The sequence below is a fragment of the Zootoca vivipara genome, chromosome 12, assembly GCF_963506605.1.
Source record: "Zootoca vivipara chromosome 12, rZooViv1.1, whole genome shotgun sequence".
In the NCBI taxonomy this organism is placed as follows: domain Eukaryota; kingdom Metazoa; phylum Chordata; class Lepidosauria; order Squamata; family Lacertidae; genus Zootoca; species Zootoca vivipara.
In genome coordinates, this window is record NC_083287.1 from 47,985,546 (window position 1) to 48,006,890 (window position 21,345).

General features: G+C 42.4%; 1 protein-coding gene across 2 annotated transcripts in view; it reads right to left on the reverse strand.

Annotated features, from left to right (window-relative positions):
- DPP6 (dipeptidyl peptidase like 6) overlaps window positions 1-21,345 on the reverse strand; it is a 508,150-nt gene that overhangs the window by 29,215 nt on the left and 457,590 nt on the right. For both annotated transcript variants that reach the window (XM_060280914.1, XM_035129463.2), the window contains exons 9-14: window positions 9,581-9,735; window positions 8,228-8,325; window positions 4,654-4,777; window positions 3,546-3,584; window positions 2,007-2,114; window positions 1,009-1,100 (exon numbers count right to left, since the gene is read on the reverse strand). In XM_060280914.1, coding sequence (XP_060136897.1) covers window positions 1,009-1,100; window positions 2,007-2,114; window positions 3,546-3,584; window positions 4,654-4,777; window positions 8,228-8,325; window positions 9,581-9,735 — 616 coding nt within the window. The remainder of the gene's footprint in view (window positions 1-1,008; window positions 1,101-2,006; window positions 2,115-3,545; window positions 3,585-4,653; window positions 4,778-8,227; window positions 8,326-9,580; window positions 9,736-21,345) is intronic.

Here is a 21,345-nt window from a genome sequence, read left to right on the forward strand (position 1 = left end):
ATTTGTTTTGCTAAAAAAAATGTCGTCCTGGCAGCAGTGCACCAATGGTCTCATGCGGATGTTTCACATTTGGAAAGAACTTTAAAAGAAAATGCAATATGTTCACCAAATGCAGCTGAACACACATTTGTCAAAATCGTTAGCTGAATGCAATTAAATATACAAAACTAGCCCAGCCTTCCAGTTGTCAGATGAAAATTTCTAAAGAACTTTTATTATTCAGCAGTTATACAAAGCAATAGAAAAAGAGCTGTCCATTGTACTGATTTTAATCGGATGTTCTATATATATATAAAGGCTGGATTAAAAGGCACTCAAATGCTTCAGAGATTCCATGTTTGCAATATGACAGCTCCCACCCCCAAGAAGCAGCATTGAATACTCTTTGAATACTCTGTTACATTGGGAAAACTAGAAATTCATATAAATTTTGTTTAGCACTAGTTTATCCAAAATGCTCCTTAAGCCACAGTCCTGAAGTTACTTACTCCACAGTAGTATGAATCATTTTAGTTGGTAAAACATTGGACAGGAGCATCCTCACAATAGTAGTCTGATTCTCATGCTTATACCCATTTCACAGAGGAGACTTTCATACTTACCAAAGTAATGCAAGCTTCTGTATTTAGAAGAAGAAGAGTTTGGATTTGATATCCCGCTTTATCACTACCCGAAGGAGTCTCAAAGTGGCTAACATTCTCCTTTCCCTTCCTCCCCCACAACAAACACTCTGTGAGGTGAGTGGGGCTGAGAGACTTCAGAGAAGTGTGACTAGCCCAAGGTCACCCAGCAGCTGCATGTGGAGGAGCGGAGACGCAAACCCAGTTCCCCAGATTACAAGTCTACCGCTCTTAACCACTACACCACACCACATATCACAGGTTTCAACCCAGAGCAATGCCCACTGGGTCACACATAAGCGCTCCACTAATCCAGTTACCCTTGCAGTGCTGTCACTGAACCTTCTAAGACATGGAAGCTGACTTGACATGGTTTGGTGATCCTTACATTTTATGGTGCCTTTCCTCATATCCCAAAATCCTGGTCACATCCCAGTCACCCGATGTGATTGACTGTAAATTATCGTTGCTGCTGTTGGGCTGCCGAGAAAGGAGGAAGAGATGAATTTCAAAACATATAGCAAGGTGTTCTAACGATGATCAAACATACATCTGCATTATCTTCTTCAGAGCAAGTTTTCCTGGTGTCCCTTTTCCTGATGCGTTTTTTAAAAGACACTCATGCATCTACTTATTGCCCTTCTGTCTCACTCTTTCTCAAAAGAGCTCAAGGTGGCCACAACCCTGTGAGGCAGGCTCTATTGAAAGACAGTGGCTGGGCCTGAGGTTACCAGTGAGTTTCAGTGGGAATTTGAGCCCTCTCTCCCTAGTTTAAGTCCAGCACTTTGGCTACAAATGGATGCTCACTTTTCAGGGTCACAGAAGTTGCATCTGAAAAACATACAGAAATCCTTTCTTCTAAGGGATCTAACCCACCCTGCACCCTAAGTTCTCAGTGCTCACACCCGAACGAGCCTCCTCTCCACTCTTTGGTAGTCGCCCATCAATCCCTCTTTCTTTGGTCTGCAAATTATGTTTTCCATTTAAGCCCCCTTTGTATCAGTGTCAGCAGATTCCACTGATAGCAAGCCAGCCACAGGATTTCTTGCAAAACACTCTTTGTGTATCAGCCCACTACAGTACTCAGAAGTTGATGTCTTCAACAGATGCACATTTTCTTGGAAATACTTTGCATGTGATATGTCTAGGTGTTGACTTGTTATATTGTCAAAACTACCAATGTAAATGTATTACAGGGGTGGGGATTCTGTGGTCTTCCAGATGTTGTTGGACTACAACTCCCATCATCCAGGACCACCAGCTATGCTGCCAGAGGCTGATGAGAGCTTGAATCTAACAACATCCAGAGAGCCAATATTCTTGGTATATTACTTTTCACCCACACCCAAAAAAGCGTTCAGCAGCAGCAGCGGAGCTTTGTCTCACCTGCGATGAAGACATGGCAATGTGGTAAAACTCGCCTCTCCCTCCCTGAGGGATGGCTCGGACAAAGAAGAACCTCCTGCCATCTCTGGAGAAGACGGGCTCTTCATTCTGCAAATACCAAGCAGTTGCAAATGAATGCACAGATAAATATTCATGAATCTTGAAATAAACCACTCAAGACAGCAACCATGCCAGTCCCATCCTTCTGCCAGGCTCCTTCAGCTACATGTGGATTCAAACCATGTATCTTTTAGGATTGCGGCTGAAATCCAGCTCAGTGAAAATTAGGCTGTCCTTGTGCAAAACACTGTGGACATAAGTTGTAGCTTATTTCCCTCACAGAGCTGCAATTCCCAGCATGGCCCAACAACCCATCCCTCTTCCGAGGGAACTCTGGAAACCGTAGCCCCATGAGGGAAACAGGGGTTTCCAAATAACCCTCAGCATCCTTAAGAAACTACAGTGTTTGTTACACCTGAGCACATCAGTCCCACTAAACTATACCTTACCATTCACAGGTCATACCATGGAGCCCCTGACAAGAGCAGTAGTAAGGTAGCAGAGAGCTCCTTCCAGGTTCTAGGGCTATATCTTGTAAACAACATACAACTGAGCTGGCTGATCCTTAGAATCTTGAAGCCCTGCAATTCCAAAGGCTTCTGCTGTTGCTGTTCAATGAGAAGCGGCTCTGTGACTCTGATCAAGAGAAATAACCCTCAGGAGATTTTGGGCATCGCAGCACTTTGATGTTCAAATATATTATCCCTTTGCACAGTTAAAACACAAAATCACAGGCGCATACAATGGCCTACAGAGAAACAGCTAGAAGGCACTAATCGTATAGATTTCTGTTAAAAGAGTTTACAGCTTAATACTTTGTTTCTGCCAAAGGCTACCAACTAAGCTGGAACAGCTGCTCCAGACTTTGCTATCTGTCTACATGCCTTCCCCTCGCAAAACGCTGCCATTCTGAATGACTCAATGTAAACACCAATCATAATTACTCTGAACCATGGCTTTTTGCTAACCATGGTTCAGAACCAAAAGCTGTTTGACTAAGGAAACTTCTGCCCTGTTAGCCCTACCATTTTCAGGCAGGGCAGTCTATCTTCCAGTTTGAACATCTCCCTACCAGTGCCCCACATGACTTAGTGGTCTGGGGACAAGAAAGAGTTGTGCCGCACCTTAAGGGAAAAAAACAACCTTTATTATGGCATAAGCTTCATGGACTAGAGTCTACTTTCTTCTGGGCCCCCCCATGCCTGCAGCAGCCCACTCTCAAGCAGGCCTCTGCTGAAGCGTAAGCTGGCAGTCAACACTTTTTCCTACCAACTCTTGCATCTCTGTTGCTGCATCTAACACAAGCGCACAGAGTTAGCATCCCTAGGCAAAGAGTAGCTTTATTATAAAAAGGTAGGTTCCTATGTCACTATGGATCTGTGTGTTTGCATCTCTCCATTTGCCCCTTTGTGGTTCTGCTCTGTTGCTTTTTCCTGTGTGTGGAACCTTTTATTAAGGAGATGGAAAGACCACTATTACCTGTCTGTGCAGCCAGGCTACGCTCTCATCTTCATGTTTCTGAAACAAAGCAACATAATTAAAATATTATACAGTACTGTAGTTTGCATCTATTATACTTTGCTCATCAGGGCAGAAAGCTATTTGACTCAATTCCAACAGTGGCTGAGCAAGCACAGAGGAGCCCACCTGAGTATGATTTATGAGCAGACAACGTGAAAGGCCTTTGCTCTTGATTAAACAAGTGAGTGTGTTTAAAGCATGGCAGTAATCTATGTGAATAACAGTGAGAGGATAATTATTCACATTGTTCGTAAGCAACCCAGGGTTTTGCTTGGTGGAGGAACACTGAAATCCGCCCCCTTCTACCACACACATGGGCCAAGCTATGCCCCAGGCCACATATGAACACCTGTTTGAGTGCTGATCCTGTGTGTCAAATTTCACCCTGTCCCAACTTTTGTGTGGGAGATGAATAATGATGAGTAACATGGCCTACATCAGGTGGAGCTTTTGCATGGAGGTCTAAGTTGGCTCCTATATTACATCACTGCATGGGGGAGGGGGTGGTCGTATGCCACCCCTACACAACCACCCGAAAGACCTAAGTCTTCAACTGGTGGGTCTGGACCTAATAGCAGGTTGCTGGCTGATCTAAGGTAGGCTGAAACAGGAGCACTACCACCATACAAATGCATAATGAAAAATTTAAGAAATGAGTTCCAAAATGCATGTTTGAATTGAAGCTGGGCCCCGAGTCTCAGTCTCAAAAGACTGAAGAGTACTGGCTGATGGGCACACTTTTAAAAAGGGGTCCAGGGGGAATCCTGGAAATTACAGGCCAGTTAGCTTCACATCTGTCCCTGGGAAACTAGGGATTTTCCTATTCCAATTCCAACTGCATGCATCTTTTCCTTTCAATGCACACAAAATGTACCCTGGGTCACACCTTTTCAGGCTTCAAAAAATTGGTACAGACTACAAACGCCAAACGAAAAGCTACGGGTGTTCAGCTGCCTGGCATCGAAACACTGATACTACTATTGAATGTTCAATTTGTTTTAAGCTGCCCTGAGAACTTTATGTTGCATGTGGACTATACATGCTGCAGGTAAATAAAAATGAATACCTTTGTGCAGACTCCAGTTGTTGCATCACAGAGAGTTAGGATAGAAACATTCTGTGCCCTGTTCAGCCAATTTACTGCAACTTTGGTACTGGTTGCCCACTTCACCATGGTTATATAGTACTCCCTAAAAACAAATGAAGGCATGTGAGTGCTACTCTTACATGTCCTTAGGAACACAATTTCCCTTCACTGTACAGACCCAAATATTTGTTTTTGGAATGTGGACTATTAATAAACTTGATGCAGAATGAGACTACAATATGTCATGATTGTAACAAGTCAAGGATTCATTTTTGTGTTCCTCTCTTTGAACTTCGTCTGAATCCCCATACTACCTACATCATAATCAGGCCCTTGCCTGCTTATTGCTTTTTTATGTTCTCGAGGCATGCAGCGTGCCACTTCTCCCCCTTGAGCTAAGAAAGGGGTAAATGACTTGATAATGAATGAGTGTCGCAGTTGTAAGACCGACAAATCATGCAACATTATCATATTCAAGTGGAATGCACAGGTCAAAGTCATCTTTAAATTATAACACAATGACTTTTCACAGTGTGTACAGTCCATAAAATTTTTATGAGTTCATTTGTTTGCCATAAAATATGTATAAAGGAGTTGTTGCTCTCGTTGGGATTAATGTGCTGCATCGCCGGAGAAATTGCTTGCATTCTGGAAAGGATTTGCTGTGCATACAGAGAAGGAAGGACTCTGAAGGATGAAGACGATCTGATTATCCAGCAAAATAAGAAGACAGAGCACAAGCTTTCTGCTGCAGGGCAGAACAAGTGAGTTGCTCATGCCCAACATTTGGAGTTTGGGGAATATAATGGTGCACTAGAAATTAAGTATCATAAACATGTTTTCTCTCCCTCTCTTTCACATGACAGCTTGGCACCAGCATATTCTCTAGGGCACTGGTTCCCAACTGGTGGTCTGCGCACCCAGGGGGGTCTGTGGCACCATTCACATAACAAAAACTATCACAGAGGTATCAACGTTTTCAAAAGCTTGGCTTTTGAATGAGCAAAACTTAGCTAATTGAGAACCACTGCTCTAGGAAAACAGCTTGTTTTCCTTTTGTTAATAAAACTAAAATAAGCAGAGAATGGAAAACTCATTTCAACAGCGTTAAGAACATAATATAAGAACATAAGGAGAACCTGCTGGTTCAGGCAAGTGGGCCATGTAGTTCAGTATCATGTTCTCACAGGAACCACCCAGATGTCTGTGGGAAACCTGTAAGCAGGGCCTGAGCACAACAGAACTCTCCTCTCTTGCAGTTCCACCAACTAAAAACATGCTGCTTCCAACTATGGAAGTGGCCACTGATAGCAAGCTTGCACAATTTAAGAATAAATGTGAAAGTAAGACCAATTGTTGTCTCCTACACCTTCTAGTAATCCAAAGCAGCTGGAATCAGGAGGTTTTCCAACATGGTGTGATGGCTATATTTATGTCTTTTCTTGAACTTGGTGGTGATTTTTTTTTTTAAATCGAAATAGAGAGAGGCATTCAGACAATCCAAAACTGGGTCACTAAACTAAGGGTTTGATGACGTCTGCTGAGAGCCAGGGATTCCAAATCTTGCATGAGGAATATGTTGGACCAGATCGTATGGTTTGTGTAATTAGGATGGTGATGATATATTACTTTCTGGTTCAATATGATTTATTTTCAGTTGGATTAATGGTTACAGTGGATGAGACCCAGATGGCAGAGGAGTGGTTCAGAACATAGGAGAGTCCTGCTGGATCAGACCAAAGGCTTATCTAGTCTAGCATTCTGTTATCATAGTTGTTGTTGTTGTTTAGTTGTTTAGTCGTGTCCGACTCTTCATGACCCCATAGTACCAGATGCCTATAGGAAGCCCATGAGCACAATTGTGTTTCCCAGTAATTGTTATTCAAAGGCTCATGCTCCCCAATAACTGGTTGCAAATTTCAGAATTATATATTGTTCTCAGCTCAAACTGAGATTAGAGCTCATTTCAGCATATATTCTGGACCATTCTGAGGACTATGCATTTTATAAATAGTTCTAAGTCATGTCTAAATAGTTAACCTTTGAATGCCTAGGTCATCTGAGCAGACTTTAAGGTGAGCTTTGAATGTGCTAAATTAAATCTGAGACCTATAATATACTCCACAGAGTACAGATAATTAACCTTAGCAATATACTGGACACAGTAAACAGCACAAGCTCATTGATTCAACTACCCTGGAGGGTATCCAAAGCTTTTAGTTAATCAGAGGTTTTGAAGAAGATAAGCATCGTTTCCATAAGGTTACACTGACATGAAATCCCACTGCTTTCAAAAGAATGCATTTTCAAGCTAAAACTATTTAGAATCACGGCGCAAAACATTTAATCTTAAATTTCACTGTTTTAAAGTTTTTGCTGTTTGCTGCCCTAGGCTCCTTTGGAAGGGGTGGATACAAATTTAATAAATGATAACAGTAATAAAAAATAAAGGTCAGATATGGAGGTCAGAATGGAGCAAGCATTTGACGTTATGGCACAGGTGACATTAGGTATGTTAACCACCCTGGAAACGGCAATTGGACAGACATATTTTACATTTGGGGTAAGTAGGTGTGTACAGCTATACTTGCTTAATTGTATTGTGGGTCAGTATGATCCAATTCATGTTCTACTCAAAAGAGTTCAGTAGGATTTATTTCCAAGCCAAGCATGCAAAGGATTCCAACCTTTAAAAGGTAAAGGTACCCCTGACCGGACAACTCTGGGGTTGCGGTGCTCATCTCGCTTTACTGGCTGAGGGAGCTGGCATTTGTCCGCAGACAGTTTTTCTGGGTCATGTGGCCAGCATGACTAAGCCACTTCTGGTGAAACCAGAGCAGCGCATGGAAACTCTGTTTACCTTCCCACCGGAGCGGTACCTATTTATCTACTTGCACTTTGACATGCTTTCGAACCTTAGCATGGCATTATTGTGGCATAGCCTTTCCAGTTCTGGTGTAATGAGCAAAGTGATAGACTTAGCAAGGAGTTGCTGGTTCAAATCATTGCTGAGCCATAAAGCTGGCTAGCCCGCTGCAGCCTAGTCTACCTCAACAGGGTTGTTGTGAGGATCAAATGGGAAAGCCTATTCTTTGCCGAAGAGCAGGATTCAAACTGAGTATCAAATAATATTTTTTTAACAGATGCATTAAGTAGACTTAAGCTGTTTTGTCTTTAATTTACAGCCACAGTACAATCCATAGGCATGGAGTGTTATCAGCTGGATTTTCATTTTAAAATAACCCTTCTGAGACCCCTGGACTGATCTGTGCCAACAAGCAGATGTTTTAATGGCCTCAGCAGGCTAGTAATTTCTTTTCAGTCTAGCAATTTTTGCAATGGTAGCTAGAGGGGCCATGAAAAATCTGCATAGCCCAAGCCTCTCTGTCATCAAAGCAGATAAGAGCTTGAGTCTTGAGCTCTTAAGACAAGGAGAGAGGAGGGGAATGACAGCGGAATTAGAAACAATAATAACGGACAAAGGAGGTTTAATCGAAGGAGTGGTAGGTAACAACTCAAGGCCTTTGCCACAAGTAGCTAGTACAGCACAAACCTCATTCTTGGATCATCAGGAGGAGTCATTTCCAAATCATGAGTGGGCCCATTCAAACCAATGACATGTAAGGAAATGCTCGGATTTTCTGTTCCAACCTAGAAGACAAAAGAAGATAGAATGATAAAAAAGTGTTTAATAAATGACTTATTCTGTTTATAAGTAAGAAGGTAAATGAGGATTTTGGTTCTGGATTTGGCAAACTTCAGAACCTGACTAAGGATTAGAAAAATAGAGAGAATGCAGATGTAGCTCAGAAATGTCACGCTACCTATAGCTCTGAAATTGTTCCCCGGTGATTATTATATTTTTAAAATACAAAGCCATTATGGTTGCTTCAGAAGGGAAAAATCCCCATGCAAAGTAGCCAGAGTGGAAAAAAAACAGCTGACAAATAAAAGGTGAAACAGCCCTCTCACCACCCCAGCCCCTCTACCCCTTCTGCTCAACTGAAAGCCACAGAATGGCTTTGCAGGGAAAACAATCTATGAACTATATATGGTCATGCAATTGGATCTCGAGGTGATTAGGACAGTGGTTAAAGATGCCTTGTATTTAATCACTAGGCAAGTAGTCATTGGTGAGCAGGAACAAGGGGCTGGTGAGAGCATGGAATCCCATGCAGGCAAGTGAGCAGGCATATAAAGAGGCATAGCTGCCAAGTCTCCCGTTTTCCCCGGGAAACCCCCGTTTTTACTTACCTTTCCCCGGTGGTCCCCCGTATCACTTCGTCTCCCATTTTTCTCCGTTATTTTCTCCTGCCGGCGGCCATTTTTTTTCTTTCTGATTTGCCCTTCTATGGGCACAAAAAATGGCTACCGGCGGCTTCAAAAGTTGCATCTACGCATGACCGGAAGTGCGTAGATGCGACTTCCGGTGTCGGCAGCGGCCATTTTGGTGCCCATAGATGGGCGGGGCGACACCAGAAGTTGCGTCAACGCACTTCCGGTCATGCGTAGAAGCTACTTTTGAAGCCGGCGGTGGCCATTTTGGGTGCCCATAGAAGGGCAAAGCGACACCGGAAGTTACGTCGATGCAACGTCCGGTGTCACACGGCTGCCGGTCCCGGATTCTGCAATCCGGGACTTGGACGGTAAGTCATGTGCCATAAATATGGGGTGTGGATATGAGCTCAACACAGAAATATAGTGCTTTAACCTTTCTCTGGCAGCTCTCAGCAGGCTAGTAATTTCTTTTCAGGCTAGTAATTTTTGAAACTTGTTTACTAGGATGAATTAAAGTATTCCATGTAAAGCTAATGGGCTTTTCTGGTTACGTTCCTACATGTTCTTGTATTTTAACCGGGTGGAAGTAAAAAGATACAGGTGTTAAGAGAGATCAAATCCATCTTACCTTTGGGTAATGATAGGTTTCCACTTTAGGGTAGAGGCTGCCTGTGAACATAGGTATTTCCATAATGGGGACTCTGGAGTCATTGATAGTTGCATAGGCTAATCTCGTGCCATCGGGGGACCACCAGTGTGCAATATGGGTCTTCAGGATCTCCTCTACGTAAATAAAAAAAGGAGGAAAGAAGACCATGAGATCCAAAAAATTTGTTAGCGTGGGAACTTAAGGGCGGAGAGCTCTATGTGCACCACATCACAGAGAGGAAAATTGTTTTGGAAGAGGTCCTTTCTAATGCTGTGATCCAATGGTCACTTATCTGACAGTAAGCCCCATTGAACATAGTAGAAGTAAATATTAGGGCTGTGCACTGGATCCAGATGTATCCTGGCTCAGTTTGGCCTGGGATTTGGTCAAATTGGGTTAAGGTTGCCCCAGATCATTCTGGGAAGGATTGGGTCCACCTGAAGGGAGGGGGAGCCTGGCAGTAAGAAGAAGGCACAGAAGGAGACTCATAGGAAGTCTGCATGCATCTCCTTCTTCCCCCTTCACAACCGCATGTTTAAACATTAATATTAGAGTTTAAAATCCCATGTGGTTGGCAGTGGGGAAAGGAGAGGCACAACTTCTCTCAGTCCCTAGATCAGATTGGGGGAGGGGGGCTCATGCAAAACCCTACTAAATAAGCAATTTTGATATAACCAGTCCTCCATCCTGGGATAATGCCTACATAGTGTTAGCTTCTATTCTGCAAGAAAAACATTGGGCACGGAATATATCATTGGCTCGTTTTCATTTTATTCTTTGACTTTCTCTTTTAATTCATTTGTTAAAGCTTTTTATAATCAGGCACGGCTCAGCAATTAAATGCCTGATAGGAATACAACGAGAGGGCTGGCAAGTCCTTGACACTTCAGCATTAATCAGGAATTACTTTATTCTGCAAACATCTTTCTCAGATCTCTCAAGCTTAATGAAGCACTTCAAGAGACGATCATGTGAGATCCCAATGCAGGCTTCTGGAGGACATTTTCACATGAGAATTTTACTGCTTAGATTTTTGTGGACACTGAAGCGTGGTGGATCTTTATGAAAAGGGGACGCCTCGCGTGAGCAATTTCAGACGAGTCATGCCACCTTGCAGAAATTACAAACATAAAAAGGACCTGCCAAAATAGCAATATTGTGGAAGCATCTTTGTGACTGTATATATGTATGATCAGGACCAAACCAATACATTTCAGCACCTTAGGCAAACCACAAAATGGCAGCCTCCCCCTCCCCACCAGGGAAGAAAGGGTGAGTGAAGATCTACATAAGGAACAAGGAGGGGACTAAAGAGCTACATCAGGATCTGTTGCCGCTGTGGATCCTGCCGCCCGAGGCAACTGCCTCACCTTGCCTCATGGGTGTGCTGGCTCTGTGTATGATGAACTTTGCAGGCAACAGCCTGCTTAATCAAATGCATAAAGCATGCTCAGAAAATTGTGAATGGGTGTGTGTGTCTGCAGTACAGTGCAATATAAATCAAGTCAACAAGACCATGGGAACAGCCACTTGCCCATTTTGCAGTATTCAGAATGACCACATAATTTTATACCAGGGAAGGACTGTAGCTCAATGGTGCAGCATCTGCTTTGCGTGCAGAAGGTCTCAGGTACAATCCCCAGCATCTCCAGGTGAGTCAGAACATTTGGTCCATTTACTCTAGTATTTTTCTGGTAGTGTGGGTGGAGGAGGACTAGACCCGTGACCTTATGAATTCAAAGCATCACCTCTACCATGGGCCTGTGGACTGTCCAAGACTGTGCAGCACAGACCTAGATGCTATGCTGGTTTCAGTGGGGGACCTGCATGCAGAACTAGAATGTGGCTTCTTTCTCTCTGCTCCATGGCAGACCCAGTGGTTTGCAATGGTCCAGTCTTGAAGTTACCAGAGCATGGAGTACAGTGGCTATGTCAGCTCTGTACCAAAGGAGCAGGAGCAGGAGAAGCAACTGGAACTAGAAATAGGCATATCTACTCACTACTGAACCTTTGGTGATAATGCTAAATCCAAGCTACAGACCTGCTCTTACCAAGGGAGCACAACTTTGTCCAGAGCAAGTTGCCTGCCAGCCTCTTAGACCCAAGAGCTCAGAGCACACAACAGCTCTGTCTTGTTCAAACTCATTTTATTCTGTCACTGTCTGCCTCCAAAAGTCCTACCTGCTTTGATGACTTACCAGCCTAATGGCACATTCTGAGCTCCGCTACCAATTTACAGACTGCCTATCCCTTTTGTTAGTATTTTCCAGCTATTTGTTTTCCTCGGAACACAGCACAAAAACTTTATGCAGAATGCCCTACTGTATAAAACAAACCTGCAGCACAAAGATAAACTCCAAGGCACTCACAACATTCAATGAATCAACGAAAAATGCATTTCAGCTAAGAAAAAGGTTGTGGATGGATCCTATCATTCAACCTGTAGGCTTGCCTTTACAAGGAGGACATACTTTTCCAGTAAAAAGAAGAGAAGCAATTAGCTTTTGAAACATCAAGGACATGCCTCTGAAGAACAGGGGCAATTGCAAAGTGACTGCAGAGAGTAAGAATAAGGAGACTGTTAAGTGCTCCACACTTTCAGGAAGTGGGGAAAGTTTAGGCTCATCCCTATAGTGTTTCATTTCCATTGTATGAAAGAAAGAGTACTGAAGATGGATGGTGCTTTTGTAATATCTGCTCTACCTACGAACATGTCAGCAGAGGGCAGTGCAAGAAATAAAAGGCAGGCGGGAAACCACAGGCCTGCATCAGGTTACAAAACAGCAGGGTGGACTCCTGCAGGCAGGCATCTCCCAGGCTGCTTCCAGTCCAGCTGATTCCAGCTTAAACCCTCTCAGCACTCTCTGCCTCTGTCAGTGTCCAAATTAAAAACTGGAACAACTAATAGCTGTCTATCACATTCACAAGGCTAGAGAGAAAGAGGCCAGGAGGCTGACGACAACGTTGCACCCAAAATCATTTAGTTACAGGTCCATTTATATTAATGGAGAAAGCCGAGCTCATAACATCGTACTTGAGTCCTGAAACGTTACATCTTTCCTGTTTGTGTCACTCTACTATAGGTCCTATACAAAAACAAACAAACAAACAAACAAAAACAGCCCAAAAGCAACGCTGCAGTGTCTGGGCGTGTCAGGCTATTGGCATATCACACTGGTCTACATTGATTTTGCATGTGATCATTCATATGTTATATGTTTATATCAAACCGATTTTTTTTTAAAAACAAGCAAACAGAAATGTTTTATATATTTAAAAATGCATTTTATCACAAATAGCATATTTAAAATATACATTTCAGCTTCATGCACACATTTATCCTAACAAAGAAATTCCGCAATGCATTTTGGCACATCTTTGAGTCAAATTCTGCATTCTAAAATCCGGAAGAAATCTGAAGGAGAATTACATTCTAATGAAGATATTATTCCAGGAAATGCGAATTCACTTAAAACTGGAGATAGAATGACATTATTCTCCAATCCTAGTCTGCATCGCTCTCTGTTCTGCCCTGTGTTTGTCTCATGCAACGCTGTTTCCATTTGGCTGCAACTTGTCTACTGCCCCAAAACTACATTATTTGTCCCATTGTTTGCTGCGGCAAAACAATGGAGCTTATGTAATTAATTACACAAATTACATTGCCATTACATTTCCCCTCCCCCATTCACTTCAGTGCAAATGGAAGAAAACGTAATCAATTATGTATCATTTGCAGACTGAAAGCAGCAGCAGCAGCAGCAGCAGCAACAACAACAACAACAGGAAATGCAAATATTGATTGTCTTGACTTCCATTTTGGACAGAGGACAAATAAGCAAACGCCAGCAATTTCTGCTCCTGTTTTCATTGGAATCCTCCAACATCCCTAGCTGAATAAGGTTTTGTTGTACTGCTACAGAACTAGGCAGGACTGCTTGAGAGGGACCACTGTCTCTAGTATCGGGTTGCTTGTCTTTGGTTGCCTAGCATCAAAATGCCTTAAGGCGAGCTCAGAGCTTGACCATTTCATTAAATCAGCAAGAATGCAAGGCAATAGAATCCATAGAGGCAGATCCCAAGGGTTAAACCACTTTGTGTTGAGTACAGGATGAAATTCCATTTTCTATTGACAAGTCCAGTTGATTTCAATTTGTTGCCATTACAACAAAATTAGCTTCCCTTCCACATCAACACTGCTATTGGAGCGTCTCTCATTACTATTGCTGCTACATGCCAACTAATCGAACAAAGTGTTGTTGCTGTTGTTTGCCTGGCTCTGTTATGTTGTGAGAGGAGTGAAACAGGGAAGGATCATTCCTCACCACTCAAGACTAAAAGTCAGGACAAAAACTCTGCAGATTCTACTGAAAATATCCTTATATACAAATGTAGCAACAAAATAAAGCAACTTCTGAAGACAATGAGAAGCTATTACAATAAACCAGCTTCTAAACAACATAATAATGTACAGTGGCACCTCGGGTTACAGGCGCTTCAGGTTACAGACTCCATTAACCCAGAATGAATATTGTACAATGGTACCTCGGGTTAAGAACTTTGCTTCAGGATGAGAACAGAAATTGTGTGGTGGCGGCAGCGGGAGGCCCCATTAGCTAAAGTGGTACCTCAGGTTAAGAACAGTTTCAGGTTAAGAACGGACCTCCGGAACCAATTAAGTTCTTAACCTGAGGTACCACTGTACAATTTTCATTGTAAGATGGAGGAAAATGACATAGCAGGCCATAAATAAATAAATAAATAAATAAATAAATAAATAAATAAATAAATGCAAATAAATAAATAGCCTGTTAGAAACAATACTATCAGTTGCCAAACATGTAGTAGCGCATCTTTAACGGCAAAGTAACTACTTCAGAGGGGAGCCAGAGTTCCAGGATTGTTCACATAACAACAACATCAATTTTATTATTTGTACCCTGTCCATCTGACTGGGCTGCCCCAATCACTCTGGGCAGCTTCCAACAGAAAACATAATAAAACATCAAACATTTAAAATTCCCCTACACAGGGCTGCCTTCAGATGTTTTCTAAAAGTTGTATAGTTGTTTTTCTGTTTGACATCTGGTGGGAGGGTGTTCCAGGGGAAGGGAGCCACCACCGAAAAGGCCCTCTGCCTGGTCCCTGTAACCTCATTTCTCGCAATGAGAGAACTGCTAGGCGGCCTTGGAGCTGGACCTCAGTGTCCAGGGGGAATGATGGGGGTGAAGACACTCCTTCAGGTATACAGGGCAGTTCAGGACATCTGTAACAGACTATATACGGCAACTGAGAACACTGTATTTGCAATAGGCTATGCCATTTTTTACAGTGAAGGTTGCTCCTAGAGTGAAAATGGGGCACTACTGCACCAAACTCAGTCTGCCCTCTGCCAGCCAGAACCAGCCTGCCTTACAACCAGACCTAGAGGTAGCAATGCCTATCAGTTTCCATCTCACCGTTGCCCCTTGCTCAGCAGTGAGGAAGATGAGGCTGGGCACAAAACTAGAATTATTTGGCTCTGTCTGTCCTTGCCTCTGGTGCTATTGTTGGTCTCCCTGCCTTCCATCCTACCAATCCCACCAGCCACTGCTGGTGTCTTACAATGTCTCTTGAAATGTTGTGATGTTTAGAAGCTAGTTCATCTTGATTTTTTTGCAACTGAAAGCATTGCTTGAGCAATCTCATCAATTAATTGGTTAAACTTTGAAGCCTTTGTGCTTATCAAGTCAAAATGGGTTGGGCAATAGCTTTTCTATGCCTCTGATTCTGAGACAGAATAGGAGGAGCCAGGATTGCCCTTATACTTGCATGCTGCAGAATAAGTAGCATGCTCTAAACTGGAGCAGGAGAGAACCAGAAGACAGATGGAACAGAAAATGACTCTAAGGTCTGGTAATGAAACAGCACAACTGTGACAAGGTTAGCTTGACATTTGCAGCCCACTCTTTCCTTCTGCTCGAGTAAATAAAGAGTTGTGCAGTCTATGATGCTATGTTTGTCATGTTTTCAATTCGGGGGGGGGGGGCAGGACATAATGGCTTCTGCAAAAGGAAACCCTGAGCCACTGTCTTTCAAAACCATTAGCAAGGATGTGGACAATCTAATGGCTATTATGCATGGACTTCCAAAGAATGTTTGACCATTAGTCCCTCTCTAATCTTAATAGTTGCTGGAGAATACACCAGCACTCCATGGAGATTAGCAACTGGTTAAACATCAGGGAAGAAGTAAACATGGTTCTCATAATGGAGGGAAGTAAGCAGTGAGCCCCCTCCCCACCCAATGAATAATCTGGAGGTAATGCCTGCAGATGAGACCAAAATAATTAGGATGGCAAAAACCCAGATGGACTGCAGCCTGCTTGGAATTTATTTCCCCCAGCATCCTTAGTAATGTAGCATCATCCACAAACATGGACTCACCACTGCTGGAAAATTGTGGAAATGGGCAACGAAATGGCACTTGAGATTATTTTGGTCTGTCTGGCCACTGTTGTAGCCAGAAAAGCTGGACTTGATGGATCCTTGGACTGATATAGCTGGGCTCTTATCAAGCACTCCTATATTTTGCAAGCAAAAGAACTTGGGTTCAGTCCCTGGTACCTCAAGTTAAAAGGATATCCAGCAGCAGGCTAAGGAAAGACCTTGGAGAACCATGGTTACGAAAGGGGATTAGAGCAATTTGTGGAGGATTAGGCTATCAATGGCTGCTACTCATAGTAGCTACATATTACCAGCAGGATCATAGGCACCATGCCTCTGGATATCACTTCCTGGAGAACAGCAGCAGGATAATACTGCTGTGCTCATGTCCAGCCTGTGGGCTTGCCAAAGACATCAGGTTGGCCTAGAATGGCTGGACTAGATTGGCTTGATCCAGCAGGTCTCATCTTATGTTCACAGCCAAACATCTGGTCAAGCATAAGGCAACTTCAAAAGTTTGTTGAACAGCTGATATGCAATGCCATGGTGTGTCACTCAAGACTTGCAGATAAATCTGCAACCAGCACAAACGCTTGTAAGTATTTGCATACTTTGCATTGCTGATTTTTAAAACAATGCTTAATTTCCTCTGAGGGTACAAATATTTTTGTTGATGGCTTTTCTTTAACAGCCGACTATCTCACCACCAAGTGGTAGCAATCAGAAAACTTGAAATGAGAGAGCTTAATTGGATGGTGAAGTAAATGCCAAATGAGTTTTAAGGCTGCATGCTGGCAAAATAAAAAAAGACCATTCAGGGTTCTACACATTTGGACTGATGTAAAGTTTTCCATTTCCCTGGTTGCTCCTTTAGAACTGCAGGGTGGGATTGCTGTGTTTGGTAACATGGTTCAATTGAGAAATACATGCTCTATATAGGAACATAAAGAGCATGCTAATATATTTACTTATACATAAAGACAGCAGTGGCAAAGTATTGGAAGAGCGAGCATATTCCATCAAGAGAGGAATAGCAACTAAAACTCTGCGAGTACTTGGAACTCACAAAAATGACAGAATCAATAAGAAATAAGTCAGCAGATAATGTTAAAAAAGAGTGCTTCAGTAATTACTTGATGAAACAAGGTTCTACCTCTAAGATGTGGTTGTGTTTGGAATAATTCTGTTCATAGAGATACATCGCTCTCTCATACCAAGATGAGGAGAAAATATTAAATACAGGGGAGAAAATTAAATCAAAATGAACTGTTATGAGGTAGATGGAAGTCCACAACAATTAAAACATGCAAAGAGATTCAATATCCATATGGAAAGGTATCATATATGAGAAATATTACTATAGGGCTAAATCACATTGAATAGTACTGAATGGAAGAATCTTATATTGTTTTTGTCATTGTTTTTGTTTTGTCTTTTTTCTGTTTGTTTCTTTTTTCTCTTTTATATGTAGAGATGTGGTCTAAACCACAGAGCCTAGGGCTTGCTGATCAGAAGGTCGGTGGTTCGAATCCCCGCGACGGGGTGAGCTCCCATTGCTCAGTCCCTGCTCCTGCCTACCTAGCAGTTTGAAAGCATGTCAAAGTGCAAGTAGATAAATAGGTACCGCTCTGGCGGGAATGTAAACGGCATTTCCGTGACCTGCTCTGGTTCTCCAGAAGTGGCTTAGTCATGCTGGCCACATGAGCCAGAAGCTGTACGCTGGCTCCCACGGCCAGTAAACTGAGATGAGCGCCGCAACCCCAGAGTTGTCCACAACTGGACTTAACAGTCAGGGGTCCCTTTTCCTTCACCTTTAAGGTTATTAAGTCTGATATTATTTGATTTATGTAGTGGTTATTAATGCATGTGTCTGTTACCTATGTATTTATTTGTATATTTGAAATAAAAAATATTGCAAAAAAAGCTGTCAAGTGCTTTAAAAATGTGAAAGGTGAGAGAATCTGTGTGCCTGTTCGTAATGTACATCTGTACCGTAGGGGATGGCTGTAAGGTTTAGAGAAGGCAGTCATCTTCTGTTTCAACTTTTAAATCCCTTTTGAAAACTTTTCTATTCTGCCAGGCCTGTTCCAGCAATTAAGATTTTAACTTTTTTCTAATTTTTAACTGATTTTAACTTTTCAATGCCTGATTTTAACTTTTCAATGCCTGATTTTAACTTTTCAATGCCTGATTTTAACTTTTTAATATGTTCTTTACTATTTGGTTTTATGTTCTTTTGTTGTAAACCACTTTGCTATTTTTTTAATGAAATAGCGGTGTATGAATATTTTAATTTTTTTAAATAAATGATATGTGTGAAGCAATTATAAAAGTGCAATATGAATGCTCATTATAGTTACTGTATTGTTTTGTAACTCATGGCAACAGTTGTTATTATTATCATCTCACTTTATAGATAAAGCCATGCAGTGTTTGCAAGAAACCCAGGATCTGAACCCAGATCCAAGTCTAAGATTATAATCCAGGGCCACCCTAGCAATCACTGCTGGTTTGCAACAGCCAAGGACCTGTGAATTATTCCAGGGGATTATATATTTGGAATCTCAGCTTTGAATTGGTTATGCACCACTTGTCTTCAACTTCCATGTCTTTTCTTCTTAATATCATTTGATGCGAGGCTTTCATTAACCTCCTTGCAGCAAGATCATGCTATCAGACTCCCCACTCCCCATCTGCCATTGAAAAGGATCAATAGTGTTCTCTTACAAAGAGAAGAAAAACAACCATGTTTCCCTTCAACCTGCACAGTTTCTAGTCTCACTGCAATTTTCTTCCAGCGTGAACTGCCACTCAGATTTGATGTAGTGTATGATATATTTATTACAGATAATCTTTGGGTTCTGTAATGGCTAGGTCATGCATTTCAACAGTGCTGAATGGCAGCTCACATGGAGAGGCAATAGACATTTATTAACTCTACATTTCAATACACGGGTGAATGCAGACCAGTAGTTTTTCTGCAATCTAGTTCTGACACCTACAGGAGTACAGTTCAGGATATTCTTGTTTCTTTTCTGCATTATTATTAATAATATTGAAACACCTGTATGTCATAAAATGGTATAAGCTTTTTTATTTTATTTAGCAAATATAACTAAAAGGGAGGGAAGGGGGGGAAGAGACAAAATCTTTGCTAGCTGATACTAACAATACAAATATTCTATCAACCCCAATTTAAAGGTATGGATAAATATATGCAGTCTCTATGTCCAAACAGGTATCTAAGCAAGGTTGACAATGATAGGCCATGCATTCAAACATACCAAAGGGCAATGGGATCTTCAGAGTAGTGGATAGAGTTGGTATTTATCCTTCCAGCCTCACAGTATGTCTCTCAACCACCATAAGGGCTCAAGGTACAAGCTTTTCTGCAGTTTCTCTGCACCAAAGAGGTAAGTAGTTTCTGTCTTCTTTGCCATTGTTCTGCACTCCAACAACAAGAGCCTTTTCACTTTAAGAAATAGACTGGGTCAAAGGGTTGTTTTCATGGCCCAATTCCTTCAATCAGAAGGTAAAACCTGGCTATTTCAGAACCCCAGCCAAGTGAGGCGTATAGGGTTGGCTCGTGGGGCTGAAGGCAAGAAACTGGCTGCTTGGGCTGCCACCTGACAGCACAAAAGAGGAGCCCAATGGGGTGGTTTCTTTTAGCCCAGATGACTTGCTCTGCCATGATGCCTTCAACTCTCTTAAAAATTCTGCCTGACACCAGCCCATATCCCATAGATTACTCCTAGCAAAGCGGGCCGTAGGTTAATTCCAGAAGGCACAGTGACAAAGTCTTTGTTTTGCGTGCAAAAGGCCCAAAGTTCAATCCCTGGCATCTCCAGACAGACTGTGCTGGGACTGTCCTCTTGCTTGAATCCCTGAGGAGCTGCTGCCGGTCAGTGCAGACAAAGCTGATCTGGATGGCCACAATGGTCTGACTCAGCATACAGCAGCTTCCTATCTTCCCACTGTGGAAATAACAAGAGGCTGGAAATCCAGAATGTGTTCAAGCTCACTGGTGCTCTGTTTATTTCACTGGGGCTTAAGCATATTTAGCAATTCACTGAATAGCCGCTGCAGCTGCTTACAAGCAACCTGTATCCCTTTCTACCCTAGGGAGAGGGCGCGCACATGCATATATACAAACCATTCTTTGCTGGTTTGCTATTATGTTAAAAAACAACTGCAGGAAAGGAATCAACTTGCTAGTTTCATTTTATTTTGGGGGGGGTCCCTTTGCAATAATATCCAAATCTGTTTGTTGTTGCAAAAATCTGTTTTCAAAATTCCTGTTTATGAAATGATTATGTGCAACGAAGCACATAAAACCTTGTTAAATCTTATTAAACCGAGAAAGCAAAGTTGCCTGGCTCAGATGTAATGGAAACCTGCAGGGACTCACACAGGAGGTTAGTTTGCTGAAGCTACACCTGTAGAGAAAGGGACCCTGATATTATTTGTTCACATTAGCGGTACTTTTCCAAGGGAATCTGCTTCCAGAGTGGTCAATCCCTCTTCCCAGAGTACTCTGGGAATTGTAGCTCTGTGAGAGGAGTAGGGGTCCCCGGCCCCAACAACTCTCAGCACCCTTAACAAACTATGTAGGGTTCCCAGGATTCTTGGGGGCAAACCAGAACAATTAAAGCTATTTAAGGTGTGGGTGTGAGTATTGCAGCAGGACTAATAGTAGCCAAATCAAAGTATGCTGTAAAAAAGTGATCTTGCACCTTTTTACTCCCCCTTTTAAATATCTTTCCCATCCTAATTAAAAACAAAAACAAAGCTCGTGTATAGAAAAAAAAATTGGAAAAAAGAGAGAACGGATAAACTCCTAACAGCTTCATTCCAACCCTCAAAAGAGTCCCAAAGCAAAAAAAAATCTAAGGCTGCTTCTGAAAGCTTCTTTAGTTTGGTATGTCCCCAGGGAAAGGAGTAATCTGTATGTTCATGGATGGAATAATCAAGAGCATTTCTCCATTGATCTTAGAGGTTGTGATTGCACAGAGGGGATGGCACTCAGGAAGAATGGCAGTCCTTTGGAAAGCCCAGAGTTAGCATTGCACAGTGGGTAGGAAACAGGGCTGCAATATGGTGTGGTGGTTAGAGTGTTGGACTAGGACATGGGAGACCAGGGTTCAAATCCTTGCTCAGCCATGATGCTTGCTGGGTGACCTTGGGCCAGCCACAGTTTTTCAGTCTAACCTACTTCACAGGGTTGTTGTGAGGATAAAATGGAGAGGCAGAACCACGTACGCCACCTTGACCTTGAACAAACCAGGGAATCCCTGCTTTGCGTCTTGCCTCTGCCATGAA